The sequence below is a fragment of the Protopterus annectens genome, chromosome 2.part2, assembly GCF_019279795.1.
Source record: "Protopterus annectens isolate FY-2018-M chromosome 2.part2, PAN1.0, whole genome shotgun sequence".
Taxonomy (NCBI): Eukaryota; Metazoa; Chordata; order Ceratodontiformes; family Protopteridae; genus Protopterus; species Protopterus annectens.
The window spans coordinates 383,827,200-383,841,972 of NC_056730.1; the positions used below are offsets into that span (position 1 = coordinate 383,827,200).

At 40.9% G+C, this 14,773-nt stretch overlaps 1 protein-coding gene across 1 annotated transcript in view; it reads right to left on the reverse strand.

The window, feature by feature from the left end:
• Positions 1 to 14,773, reverse strand: part of LOC122795939 (chondroitin sulfate proteoglycan 4-like) — a 923,439-nt gene that overhangs the window by 817,355 nt on the left and 91,311 nt on the right. Inside the window, exon 4 of the mRNA XM_044064421.1 lies at positions 1,218 to 1,691. Within this exon, the coding sequence (XP_043920356.1) occupies positions 1,218 to 1,691 (474 nt within the window). The remainder of the gene's footprint in view (positions 1 to 1,217; positions 1,692 to 14,773) is intronic.

Below are 14,773 nucleotides of genomic sequence, written 5' to 3' on the forward strand. Positions count from 1 at the left end.
GTTTATATAGAAATAAAATGCAAGTTAGTATAATGCAAATAGGAATTGAAATAAGAAGTGAGAAAAAAAACAGGGTTATTGCATATTTAGACAGAGAGTCAGGGGGAGAGAGAGAGACATTGATTGAAGTAAGGAAGGTGAAGTATGGAGGTACAAAGTACAAATAGGTTCTTGTTCACATAGTCTATCCTGGGGTTGCTAAACCATATACTAACAGTGGGCCATCTGAGTGATGACTAAACCATAGAAATTGACAATTCCATCTGTAGGAACTCCATTAGGTTCTAGTTACGGTTCTTCATGTGTGAACACGAGATCAAGGAGAGGGGAGTAACGGTTGTAGTATAGGTCTTTCAGGTGTGAAGATGTGATCGGGGGAGGGGAGTAACGGTTCTAGTATAGGTCTTTCAGGTGTGAAGATGTGATCGGGGGAGGGGATTAACGGTTCTAGTATAGGTCTTTCAGGTGTGAAGATGTGATCGGGGAGGGATTAACGGTTCTAGTATAGGTCTTTCAGGTGTGAAGATGTGATCGGGGGAGGGGATTAACGGTTCTAGTATAGGTCTTTCAGGTGTGAAGATGTGATCGGGGGAGGGGAGTAACGGTTCTAGTATAGGTCTTTCAGGTGTGAAGATGTGATCGGGGGAGGGGAGTAACGGTTCTAGTATAGGTCTTTCAGGTGTGAAGATGTGATCGGGGGAGGGGAGGGGAGTAACACGTTGCATGATGAAGTTTCTTAGCAAATGTTTCTAGTAACGTCCAGGTTTTGTGGTGATGACATAGCAAACAAAGGGCTTGAGGCAGCTACTTAAGACTGCAAAATACAACTGCTGCATCTAGTCAGCAAATTCTTATCACACTAGAACCAACTGTCTTATGTGTTTCATTTATTACAGCAGCTTCGAATTAATTTACTTCTTCAGAACAGTTTTTCATATATCAAGTAATAATGGACCAAAAAATTTCATGTCATTTCTGAACTACTGTTACATCAGTTTTAAAAGTAAAATGTCTCTGTTCCTGCACTTTCATAAACACTGTTACTGTCTGCAGGGACCTTGCTCACCCCCTGCAGTACTTGATTCCCTTCTCTTTGTGCCCTGTATTCTTTAATGCCCATACTGTACATGACAGACTGATAACCCTCATTAAAACGGAAATAAAAATATTTACATCATTGTGTTTGATAAAAAAATAAATAAAATATTACAAATTACCTGTTTTCTTGTAAAAGTGGAAAGCTTTATTCCAGGAAATCGTGAATTTTCTATATGCCCATTTTTTGGTTGCTCTGTTATTTCATACAGAGAATTAAATCCTGCAAAGTGAGGATTAGAAATTTTGATGTAGTCTTCGGTCAAAGCTTTTGACCCACCTTCCAAGACCGTGAAGTTATTTACTTTCAATGGTATCACTTGAGGTACAATGTCAACAAAGACCTGAATTCCTGTAAGCTCGGTTATACCATTTGTAACATCTACTAAAAACGTATCCGTCAGTCGATCAGCTGTAATTTGTACATACTGGATATCACCATCATTGATATCTTGTTGTGTAAAACTTTGAATAGGCTTTTGTTCTGTTCCAATATATCTTTGATCTGTTTCAGAAAAGCTGCGAATATATCCATATGCAGGAGCTGTCTTAACAGTATACATAATCTCTGATGGAGAACTGTCATCATGCACAACCTGCAAAATAAATTACAAGCAATGCGTTTAGTTTTACCACTCTTTTCTGAGTGCTTAAGCTATATAAGGTTACATTTGTTAAAAAAATGACATACCCACCAAACATAAATATGTAGGCAGACTACAAATTTATGCAAAACACTTGTTTTCCACAAACCGTATGCCTCCAAGTACAGTCTTAAATAAAAAGAGAAAGCAAAAATGCTAACCAATTCTATAAAACAGAATTTATGAATGCAATGTGTAGTGGTGTACCCTTCTGATTAAAAAGGTAAAAAAATAAATAAATAAAAGAATAAATGCACGGAGGAGTACACCTAAAATACAAGCAAAAAAGGTCTAAACTGCAGCATGAGACCCAGGAAAGACAATAGGTGCTAAAAATATACAAATCAATATAAAGGGTGATGGGAGTTCAGATTGTCCATAATGGATGTAAGAAAGTTAACTGGAAGGGGAATGTAAATCAACATTAGGATATTACGTAATCAAAAAAGCTCTAGAAACCAACTGGCATTGTACACTCCAGGCACACAGTTCTTCGAAAGAACAGTGAAACATGGAAAGCACAGGTAACATCAAGCATAAAGCACACAATGATGACACTGATGACACAGGACACAGACCTAGCAGCAGTGCTATGGAAGGGGGGCATCAGGTAAGGCTACCTGAATGTAACTCCTCAAATAATATTGAGAAAATATGGTGACAAGTAAACTAACCAGTAGAAAGAGGAATTTGCCTAATTGTGCAAAAGTAAGGCCCCAAAGTACAACTCAAGTGACAGAAGTTCAACGATCGGGTCAGATGTTGGGCAGCTGATACAAAGGACTGAGAGAATAGAATGATGGCCAATTCTCTGTCTTCAGGGAGGGAGGAGCCACTACCATAAGATTGTGCTCTAGTGGAAAGCAGCTATTAACCATGGGCAATCAAAAGAAAGAGCAATGCACACCAGCAATTAAGACCTACAGCTATAGCTAGCATAAGGGAAAGCATACAGGTAACCTGCATTGCACTGCATATACTGCACAGCATCATACAAAAATATGACACAAGACAGAAAAAAATGAGATGGTTTACATATGAAGGCCATATCTCTCTCCCCTCCCGCTCAATGATGAACAATGAAAAGGCAAATCCATTCTAGAAAGAGGAGAATACAGAACCCTCCAGAGGCTGAAACTGAATTCTAAGGAAGATTAACAGTGAAGCACAGGAAGGAAGGAAGGCTGGGAAGTAAGGCTAGCGTGAAGTACAGACAGGATCCAGTGGCCAATTAAGCGTGAATATAGTGTACAACTACATGTGCGCGGAAGCGTGAGTGTGTGTGTGTGTGTGTGTGTGTGTGTGTGTGTGTGTGAGATTCATCTTCAGCTAGTTGACCAACATCAATTTCGACATCCCGAAGGTAAACCATTCTACATCAAAAACAGGAATCTCAGCTTCCTAGAACGCATTTTCTCAGGGCATGCAAACATTACTTCATAAATAAATAAAAAAAATAAATAAAATAAACAATCACCCCCCCTCACTTGAGTGGCTGCATGCTGCACATCCACACCCCTGCTAATTATATATATAAACTCCAAAAACGCACAATCCCCAGGGAAAGGGAATATTCCCCTACTTGGGGACTGTCGATCACACTCATATGTTGACTAGCTGTACAGTCAACCAAATGCGTCAACTCCCTGTTGACCAAACCAACGGAACACCTACACATCTATACAGATAAATAGACATATACACACAGAGAAAAATATATAACTACATAGCCAATTTATACATATACATCTATATAATATGATTAGATAAAGTGATAGCTCACTTGAATGCAATACACTGTGAATTGAACCACTATTTACAGCATGCTAATGTAGAAGTTCCTTCTTGACAGCTAGATGTATCCCAGATTGTCTTACTGTTGAAGTGCTCCCTTCCCACCAGGGAAGAAGCACCCCATGTGACTGTGGTAATCAGTGAATGGAGTTGAAAGGGGCTGCGTGTGGAGAGATCTGCCTGTGTGTATGCTGTCTTTATATAGGTAAGTGGAATACTTTTGCACAACACCATACAAAAGTACTAATAAAATATCTTGCTCTGAAGACTGAGGGAATAAGGCATAAACTGTGCTCCTTAATTCTGCAGTACACTACACTTCATTTACCATACAAAGCAACTACCACCATCTTCCATTTATATGTTTCCCCCTTCCTCCTTAATTTCAGTGAGACGAAACAACTGAATGAGTTGTCTGCTAAATACGGCTTTATGCTATTGCATATTAAAAATGGGCTGGCTTGTGGATGGTTTTCTGTTTTCTATTTCTGAAAGTGTTTTAAGTAGTTTTGTGGAATAGTTGATGTAGTGTATTGAGGGTTAAGTTAGTATATGTACAGTGTGGTTTATTTACGAGAGTATTTAATGAAGTTATTATTATTAGAGTTGGATATGCACGTAATGCAGTTTATCAAGTTGTAGGTTTTTTTCTTTTTTTTGGGTAGGATAATTTGATTTGGGGGCGTGTGTGTGTGCACGTGTTTCTATAAGTATGTGTACAGTCTCCTTTTTTTCTTATGGCTGATAGCACTGCAAAAATGGTAATAAATGTTTTGATGAAAAAGGGAGGTTGTTGATAAATATCTATGTTCTGTCTCAGATGCAGGCTTTTATTTCACACCTTAACATGTTAGAATACATACAATATGTATGCATACTTTATATGTATATATATATATATGTGTATATATATATATATATATATATATATATATGAAATGGGTCTACTTTAAAACATCAACTTACCAGAACGTCGACCTGCAAATCAGTGAGACTACAATGTTAAAAGTTCACAAACCTGAACTCCCAGAATGCAACCAATCACAACAACACGAACAGAAGCAAACTAAACCCACCAATGTGGGGGGCTTCACCCTCAACAACCCCCCCATATGTGGGGACACACCCCATACACCCCCAACTCCGAGATAGCACTACACTGGAGAACAGGGCAAAGGTTACCATGGTGGCCCAGTGGTTACTTTCCCGGAGTTAAATTGTGATGTTCCGGAAGTTCAGGTTTGTGAATTGTAAAAGTTGTGGTCTAACTGATTTGCAAGTTGATATTCCGGTAAGTTGACATATATATATATATATATATATATATATATATATATATATATATATATACATACATATATATATATATATACATATATATATATATATATATATATATATATATATATATATATATATATATATATATATATACATATACACACACACACACGCACACACATATATCTCTATATATCTATATATCTATATATCTATATATATATATATATATACACACACACATATATATATATATATATATATATATATATATATATATATATATATATATATATAATGGATACAAAATGTTTACACACCCCTGTTGAAATGCCAGGTTTTTGTGATATAAAAAAATGAGACCACAACAAAATCATTTCAAAACCTTTCCCACCTTCAATGTAACCTATAACCTGTACAATTCAATTGAAAACCAAACACATCTGTTAGGGGAAAAAAAAAAAAATGTACAATATGCTGGTCGCATAAGTGTGCACACCCTTAAACTAATACTTTGTTGTGTCTGCATACCCTTCAACTAATTTTGTTTGAAGCACCTTTTGATTTAATTACAGCATTCAGTCTTCTTGGGTACACACCTGCCATCAATTAAAGAGACTGATTAACCCCAAATAAAGTTCAGCTGTCCTTGTAGGATTTTCCTGACATTTACTCAGTTGCCTGCTACAGCAAAAGCTATGGTTTGCAGACAGCTTACAAAGCATCAAAGGGATCTTATTGTTGAAAGGTGTCAGGAGAAGGGTACAAAAAATTTCCACAGCATTGGATATACCAGGGAACACCGTGAAGACAGTCATCAGAAAGTGGAGAAAATATGGGGCAACAGTGACATTGCAAAGAACTGGACATCCCTCCAAAACTGATGAAAAGACAAGATGAAAACTAGTCAGGGAGGCTGCCAAGAGACCTACAGCAACACTGAAGGAGCTGCAGGAATTTCTGGCAAGTACTGGATGTATACTACATGTGACAACAATCTCCTGTATTCTCCATATGTTTGTACAATGGGGAAGAGTTGCAAGACGGAAGCCTTTTCTTACACATCCAGTCCCAGCTAAAATTTGCAAAACAATACATCAAGTCTCCCAAAAGCATGTGGGGAAAATGTGTTATGGTCTGAAGAGACCAAGGATGAACTTTCTGGCAACAATCCCAAAAGGTTCGTTTGGAGCAAAAACAACACTTTGCATCACCAAAAGAACACCAAACCCACAGTGAAGCATGGTGGTGGCAGTATCATGCTTTGGGGTTGCTTTTCTTCAGCTGAAACTGGGGTTTTAGTCAAGGTGGAGGGAATTATGAACAGTTCCAAATACCAGTTACTTTTGGCTCAAAACTTTCAGGCATATGTTAGAAAGATGAAGATGAAGAGGAAGTTCGCCTTTAAACATGACAATGACATCAAGCATACATCCAAATCAACAAAAGAATGGCTTCACCAGAAGAAAACTGGAATGGCCCAGCCAGAGCCCAAACCTAAATCCAATAGAAAATCTGTGGGGTGACCTGAAGAGGGTTGTGCACAAGAAATGCCCTAGCAATCTGACAGATTTGGATCACTTTGCAAGGAAGAGTGGGCAAATATTGCCAATTCATGATGTGCCATGCTGACAGACTCCTAGCCAAGAAGACTGAAAGCTGAAATTAAACTGAAAGGTGCTTCAACGAAGTATTAGTTTAAGGGTGTGCACACACAACCAAGTATTAGTTTATACAACCAACGTATTGTACATATTTAGTTTTTATATTTTTTCCCCTAACAGATTTGCTTGTTTTTCAATTGAATTGTACAGGTTATAGGTCACACTAAAGGTGGGAAAAGTTTTGAAATGATTTATTGTGGTCTCATTTTTTTGTATCACAAAAACCTGGCATTTTAACAGGAGAGGGGTGTGTAAACTTTTTATATAGGATCAGTACAGAATACCGAAATTCCACAATCCTGAAATTCTGAATCCAGAGGACCCGAATCTTGAGACAGAGTCATCTCGAACTTAGTGAATGGGGATTGCCATACAGTGTGGAACGGGAACTTTGCCGTTCACTCCACTGTAGTGCGATCTCGGAGTTGGTATATTTAAGTTGCAGAGGGTGTGGGGGGTGCAGGAGGGTTTGACCCTGCATACACAACAGAATAATTTGTTGTATGTTTTACTTTTTTTTAAGTTTCGAAATTCCGCAATCATGAGATTCTGGTCCTCAGGATTCAGAGTCTTGGGATTGTGGAATTTCAGTATTCTGTAGTGATTCCATATACATATACATACATATATATATTTATATATATATATATATATATATATATATACACACACACACACACACACACACACACACACAGTCTATTTCATTTCATCTAAAATCAGAATATTTAAACACAACTGATCTAATCACTTTATCTAATCCAGCATAAATCAAAACATATTAAAAAAAGAAAAGAAAAATGTTTTTTGCAGGGCATCACCAATGTGCATGGTCCATCACACTGTGATAAAGTGAACTGCAAATATTACATTTAAACCTATAAGAAAACTAACTAACTGATCAAAAATCATGCACTTTCCTTATCAAACCTATAAGCAAAAGTTACATACTCACCATAATGATGGATCTGTGTTGTCCATTTTTGTTCTTCCTCAACTGATGGGTCTCAAGTCTGATTCGACCGCTTTCATTAGATTCATAGATCCAACTCTTCCCTTACCAATAATGCTCCACCAAGCTAACATACCTCAGATCGAGTTTGCTACCCCAAAAAACAATAGTTTACTCTAAACAGAATCAAATGAGAAGAAAAGTACAGTTGTGTACACTTACCGTAAATGTAGATGTTCGAGTGTATTCACTGTTGCAGTCATCACACTTGTGTTATCTGCCTGCAGGTAGCCCTCAGTTGGCCCGAAAACCAGAGACTTAGTATTTCTGCATTGGTTGCTGTCACTCCAGGACTGATGTTAGGTCATCAGGGGTATAAAAACAGGTAGCCGACACCATTACATCAGTTTTTCTTGCCCCAAATGTCAGGAGCCCCCAAGAGGGAGCTAAGCTATGGTTGGAAAATCACCACCAGTAAAAAGTATATACCAATACCCCTGCAAGGGGTGAGTAATATATACAGAGAGAGAGAGAGAAGGGGGCTGGAGGGAGGGAAACCAGGACTACAACAGTGAATACACTCGAACATCTACATTTATGGTAAGTGTACACAACTGTACTATGTTTTTCATGTTTCACTGCTGCAGTCATCACACTTGGGTTGCTTTCCAAAGCTGAAGAAAGGGTGGAGGCAGTCAAGAAGAGTTTGGGATGGCTAGTATGCCCTGCAGGACTGCAGTTACAAAACCCGCCCTGGATTTGGAAAATATAGACAGGTGGTAATGCTTAGTGAATGCGTGCACAGAACTCCAGGTAGCAGCCTCCAGAATGTCTCTGGTAGGGACTCCCCTGAAGAATGCTGTAGAGGTAGAAGTTGCCCTAGTGGAATGTGTTCTGACCCACTGAGGGGTTGGTTTCCCATGGTGTTTGTAGCAGAAATGGATAAAGTGCGCTATCCATTTTGAAATTGTCTGTTTTGAAATGGCCTTGCCATCTGCCCCTGGTGCAAAACTGAGTAACAACTGGTCAGATTTCCTGAAGGGCTTAGTCCTATCCAGGTAGAATCTGAGCTGTCTGTGCACATTCAAGGAGTACAGGATTCTTTCCCCTTTATTTTGAGGATTAGGGAAGAAGGTTGGCAAATGGACAGATTGGTTGAGAGCCACACTGGACACCAATTTAGGCATAAAGGAAGGATTAGACCTGAGGGAGACCCTGTCAGCATGAAAAATAATGAAGGGTTCCTGTCAGAAAAATATGTATTAATGTGTGTATGCTTAATGCTAATTAGAAGCTAAATAAGTTAACACGTTTTTCATTCTATTTTATATGCACTGTTTTCATATATAAATTGAGTTTCATATGAGACTGAAAAGATGCTTTTTGAAACTGCAGTGTGCTTTCTGAAACTTGCAAGATGCCCTCTGACCTAGTAATGGCTAGCACAGCAATATTCATGTTTATGCCTTTTGGAAATGTACTTGAGAAGCAGGTGGTTATCTGCTAGGTCAGGAGAGAATAAATGGAACAATGCTATATCCTGTAAATGTAATGATCTTAAACAATCAGCTCTGTTCGAAGTATGAGAACATGTGCAGCTGCAGAAGTTTAGAGATAGTGTAGACAAAGGATTGTTAGAGAAATGAACTGCTTGCTTTGTGCTTGAATTAGCCATAGCACCTTGAATGGTAACACTGCATGTATCTAACCGGTGGTAGCCAAGGCCACGTTGTTTTCCTTAGGAAGTTTCTTACAAAAATTGATAAATCAGCAGAATTTTATGAAAGCGATTATTAGTAAATGATGATGACAAAACTTGTGATTCACTATGTCAGCTTGGTAGGCAATGTCTTATTAGAAAGTGTATAAAAATGTAAGCATTTCCTGTTTCTAGTTAGACAAACTGTATTAGCATGTTTTTGTCTCCTTGCTGCAAGATTAAAGTGCCTTAACCTGAACCTACCATGTTTTGATCATTTGTAAAGTATATTTTTCCTTTGACAGTTCCACAGCTATAAGTGCTTGTAGCTCAGACACTCTTCTAGCTGAAGTGATGGCCAGAAGCAATGCTGTTTTCCAAGAGAGGAATTTTAACTCTGCTGATGCTGCAGGCTCAAAAGGGGTAGCATGAGCTTTTCCAGTACAATGTTAAGGTACCAAGCAGGGGTGGGTGCTCTCCTTGGTGGCCTTAAGTTGTTTGCCCCTCTCAGGAACTGTTTGATGAGAGGGTGAGAGAAGAGGGGTGGCTCAATGTTGTAATGAGCCGAGATGGCAGAGGCATGGATCTTAATGGAGAAGGATTTGCCTCGGTGGAGTAGATCTGCTAAGTAGTCCAGGATTAGAGGCAGGGAGGGCAGGGTTATGTCCTCTCCTTTAGACTGAATCCAGGAGCAACACCTGTTCCACTTATCAGCATAGGATTTCCATGTACTGGGTCTTCTGGTTTCAAGAATAGCGTCCAGTACCTGCTTGCTTAGGCTGGTCACTGGGGGAGAATTCAAGGAATAAGCCAGACTGCAAGATTCAGAGTTTGCAGTTGCAGATGCAACTCTGTCCCCCTTGCTGAGTCAGGAGGGTTAGGCTCTGAGGTAGGTGCCAGGCTTCGCAGTAGTGGGTACTAGTGCTGGTGTGGCCAGTCCGGGGCAATCAGGATTGCCCTTGGTCTGTCCTGTCTTATATTGAGTAATATTCTTGAGAGAAGGGGCAGAGGGGGAAATGCATAGATTGAGAGGTTTACCCACTGGAAGGATAGGCATCCACTTTCCAGACCCTGATGTGAGGTGTCCTGGTGCAGAATTTGCTGAGCTAGTGAATGCAGGGGGAGGCAAAGAGTTCCACCTCTGGGTTCCCCCATTTCTGAATCAGAAGGCTGAAGGTGCTGGGCTCTAATTGCCACTCGTGTGGGTCTAGGAGATTTCTGCTTAAGTCATCTGCCAGTGAGTTTTATATGCCTGGCAGGAATTGAGCTTGCAGATGGACATGCATGTCCAAGGTCGTGTTCCACAGGGCCATGGCTAGCCTGCAGAGTGGGTAAGAGTGGGATCCCCCCTGCTTGTCGATGCACCACATAACTGTGATGTTGTCTGTTTTTATTAGCAGGGATCCTGGTGACAGTAGGGATCTGAAAGCTGTTAGAGCATGCTGAACAGCTAGTATCGCTTTCTGGATGATGTGCAGATGAATTTGACTTGGGCTCCAGTGGCCGTGAATGCACTTGTCGTCCAGGTGTGCTCCCCAGGCATAGTCTGATGCATCTGTGGTTAGGGTCTGGGCAGTGTGGGGTTGAGTAAAGGGAAGTCCCTTGTTGTGGTTGCATGCTGCTGCCCACCAAAGAAACTTTTTCCTTAGACAAGGTATGATAGGAATGACAGTTTCCAGGTCCTGAGAATGTTGGCACCAAAGACTTTTTAAGTACCATTGAAGTTTCTTCATATGCAGTTTGGCATACGGAATTAGTAGGATGCAAGAGGCCATGAACCCTAGAGCCTGCAAGATTTTCCTTGTGGATAGCTGGGTTCTGGTGGCCATTTGAGTGAAGTAGCCTGTCAGATAGGCTTGTTTTTCTGGAGTAAGGAATGCCATCTGGGATTCTGTGTCCACGCTTGCTCCCAGGAATACAATCTTTTGATTGCAGACTAGTTTTGATTTCTTTTTGTTGATAGTGTACCCCAGGGAGGTTGGAAGGTTTTTTACAAATGTCACTTGCTGCAACAGCATTTCCTGACTGTCTGCCTGAATCAGGCAGTCGTCCAAGTAAGGGTAAATTTGAATTTTTCAATGTCGTCAGTAGGCAATGGCTGGAGCCAGGCATTTTGTGAATACTCTGGGAGCAGTGGATAAGCCAAAGAAAAGTGCAGAGAACTGATAATGCATAGATCTTGCGCTGAAGCATAGGTATTTCCTGCATGAGTCCCTTATAGGGATGTGCAGATAGGCTTCTTTTAGGTCTAGGCTGACTAACCAGGCATTTTTGGTCAGCATAGGAAGAAGCTGCTGAAGGGTGAGCATTTTGTATTTTGTTACCACCAGGAAGGTGTTTAGAATGGAAACATCTAGGATTGGGCGCCAAGTGCCCTCTTTTCTGGGTACCAGGAAAAGTCTGGAATAAAACCCTTGACCTATCTGTTCTGTGAATTGCCCTTATGGAGAGCAGGGATTGAACTTGGTTTTGTGCCTCTGCCCACTGGTTTGGAGGAAGGTCTGGGAACCCTTTTGGGTTGGCAGTGAGTGGAAGTAAAATTTGTACGCCTGGAATACAATGTTGAGGATCCATCTGTCTTTGGTGATGCAAGTCCAGTTTTTTGCATGATGGGCAAGTTTCCCTCCTAGGGGCACAAGCAGTTGAGCAGAGCTGGGAAGTGGAGTTGAGAAGTCATTGGGAATTCTTTCCATAAGGGGGTGGCTTAGCACTTCCTGTTTTTGAAGCAGAGGCACTCCATTGCTTAGATCTCTGCATACCCTGAGACTGTAGTCGGGGGGGGTCTGTTTTCCCTGGGTCTAGTTTGAGATGGCCTTGAGGGGGCTGGAAAGGACCAATGCTTCGAGGGGCAATACCTACTGAATCTAGGAAGGCTGTACTTGCAAGAAATATTTGACTGTCTGCATAGATTTAGCTTTTTCTTCCATCTTTTTAAGAACCTCTTCTGCTTTGGTGCCAAACAGATTGTCCTTGTTCAAAGGAGTGTCTAGTAATTTTGATTTGACATGGTCTGGCAAGGTCTGCTCCTTAAGCCAAGCATGCCTTCTCAGTACAGAACCAGTGACTGCTGCCCTGCAAGATGCTTCTAGAGCGTGAAAGCCACATTGCAAAGTATGCTTGCTGACTTCGCTTGCAGAATGCATAAGCCCTTGTAATTATTTCTTTTCTGCACAGTCTGTAAAGGTAGCTAATTTTTGCATAATAAGTTCTATAACATGTTGTTGGTACTTCAGCATGTGAAACTGGCAATTCAAAGCCCTAATGGCGAGAGTTGCAGAGGTGTATACTTTCTTACCCTGTCTAAAGCCCTGGAATCCCTGTCCGAAGGGGTGGAATTCTTAGCTATAGTTGCTTTGATACCTTTAGGCCCCTGGGAGATGACCTCTGGATCAGTAGTAGGATTTTTGAAAAAGAACTTGTGAGAGTCAGGAACTCTGTAGTACCTGTCTGGTTTCCTAGGAGCAGGAGGTAAAGTATCAGGAGTTAAACTGGATTCCATAAAGACATCATGCACAACATCCAGGACTGGGGCTATTGCTAAAGGCCTATGTTGTGGCAAATCTACAAATTCTCTGAGTCTCTTTTTGGACCGAGGATCGTCTTGGCATTCCCAGTGGAAATGCTCTCTTAAAGTATGTAAGGTTTCACCAAAAGAAAAATCCTCTGGAGGAGAAGCAGAGGGAATGGATTCCTCTGCGTCTGAATCCTCATAAGTAGATAAAGGCATGTCTTCATAATCAAATACTTCAGAGTTGTCAGACTGTTGGCCTGTTAAAGCTGCTGGGGACAGGTCTCATTTTCTCTTAGCAGGGGAAGGCTGGCTTCCTCTAATTAGCATAATAAGGTCTTCTGCCATTTTAAGCATTTGATGTTGTGGCAAGGAAGCAGGTGCTGGAGTTTGGGTCGTCGTTTTTTTAGGAGTAGCTCGTACTCTTGGCCTTAGAAACTCAGTAGTTTTAGACAGAACTGAAGACGTGTAAGAAGTCATCAGTTTGTGTCACATATCGGAACTTCCTCAGAAGCCGGTGTCTGCTCAGCGGCTCTGGACCCATCCAAGGTAGAGACATACGCAGGTTCCATAGTCAAAGAGTCTCGCGGCATACTGGACTCCACATGGGTCTCAGTAAAAGCCTGCGAATCCACTGAAGCGGGCATCAGGGGCTGCGAAAGCACCTCACTGAGTACCGGCCAACTGATGACTAGCTTAATGGAAGTGTCGTCGGCAGTTTTGGACCTGTGCGGTATGTCTCTGTCTTTATCCTTACTTTTTTTGGAAGATCAGTAGTCGGATGGCTTACTGAAGCCATTTCGGAATACGGAGATCGAGAACAAAAGTATTTAGTGACAATAAGGGCCTGACGACGAATAGTTTGGGTGTAGAACAAGGCACAAAACCAACAGCGAAGTACGTCGTGGTCTGGGCCTAAACAGGTGATGCATTAAGAATAGAAATCTCGGTGTGATACTTGCTTTCCACAAGGCAAGACAAGTGTTAACTTTTTCTGACATCAGTTAGAGCAAGAAAAAAGGATCCCCAATGGGGTACTTAGCTTTAGAAGACTTCAGGATGATTCAATTCGGAAATGAAAACTCAGGTAGTGGCCAACCGGCACTTGTGCTTCTGCTTCAGGCTCCTCAGCAAGAAAGACTGATGTAATGGTGTCGGCTGCCTGTTTTTATACCCTTGACGACCTGACATCAGTCCTGGAGTGACAGCAACGGAAGCAGAAATACTAAGTCTCTGATATTCGGGCCGACTGAGGGCTACCTGCAGGCAGATAACCCAAGTGTGATGACTGCAACAGTGAAACATGAAGAACATCAGCAAAGATAAAACTGAAGTTCAGCACAGCTAAAACTGAGGCTCAAACAAGGAATGATGGGTTCCCAAGAAAACCCCCTTCGGTATCTTCCAGGAAGAAAGGAAAGGAGTTAGGAGGGTAGAAAGTAGAGGAGGAATGAATATGGACAATCCAGAGCCATCATTATGATGAGGGCATAACTTCTGTATCCAATGTCATTTTCATTCATTCCTCAACTGATGGGATAGAGTTTCCCAGCTAGATGAACCTTGGGTGGTCCTCATGGAAGGATATTTTGGAGTACTGCAAAGTAAAAAACAGTTTTGTTCCTTGAAATCAAATCCAATTTGCAATAAGCAATAAAGGTATGAGCAATAGACCATGTGGCAGTGGCGCAAATGACATCTATCGAAGCTTTTGTCCAAAAGGCTGAAGAGGTTGCCATAGATCTCACTGAATGTGCTTTTAGCAGCTTAGGCAAAAACAAACCTCTTTGTTTCGAGACAAAAGAAATGCAATCAGTCAACCATTTGGCTAAAGTTACTTTAGAAACTGCCATGCCCAATCTGTTATGAGAAAGGAGGACATTTGGTCAGATTTTTCTGAAAATTTTAGTTCAATGAAGATAAAAATGAAGCTGCCTATGGACATCCAAAAGATGTAGTATATATTCACCTTTAGTGGAAATTTGGGGAAGAAAAAGTATAGTTTTGTACCTACCATAAATGTAGATGTTCGAGTGAAAACACTGCTGCAGTCATTATACTTGGGTTATCCTGCCGTCAGGCAGTCCCGCAGTTGGCCAGAGTTCCAAAGTCTTGGTCTGGCATCGGTTGCTGTCG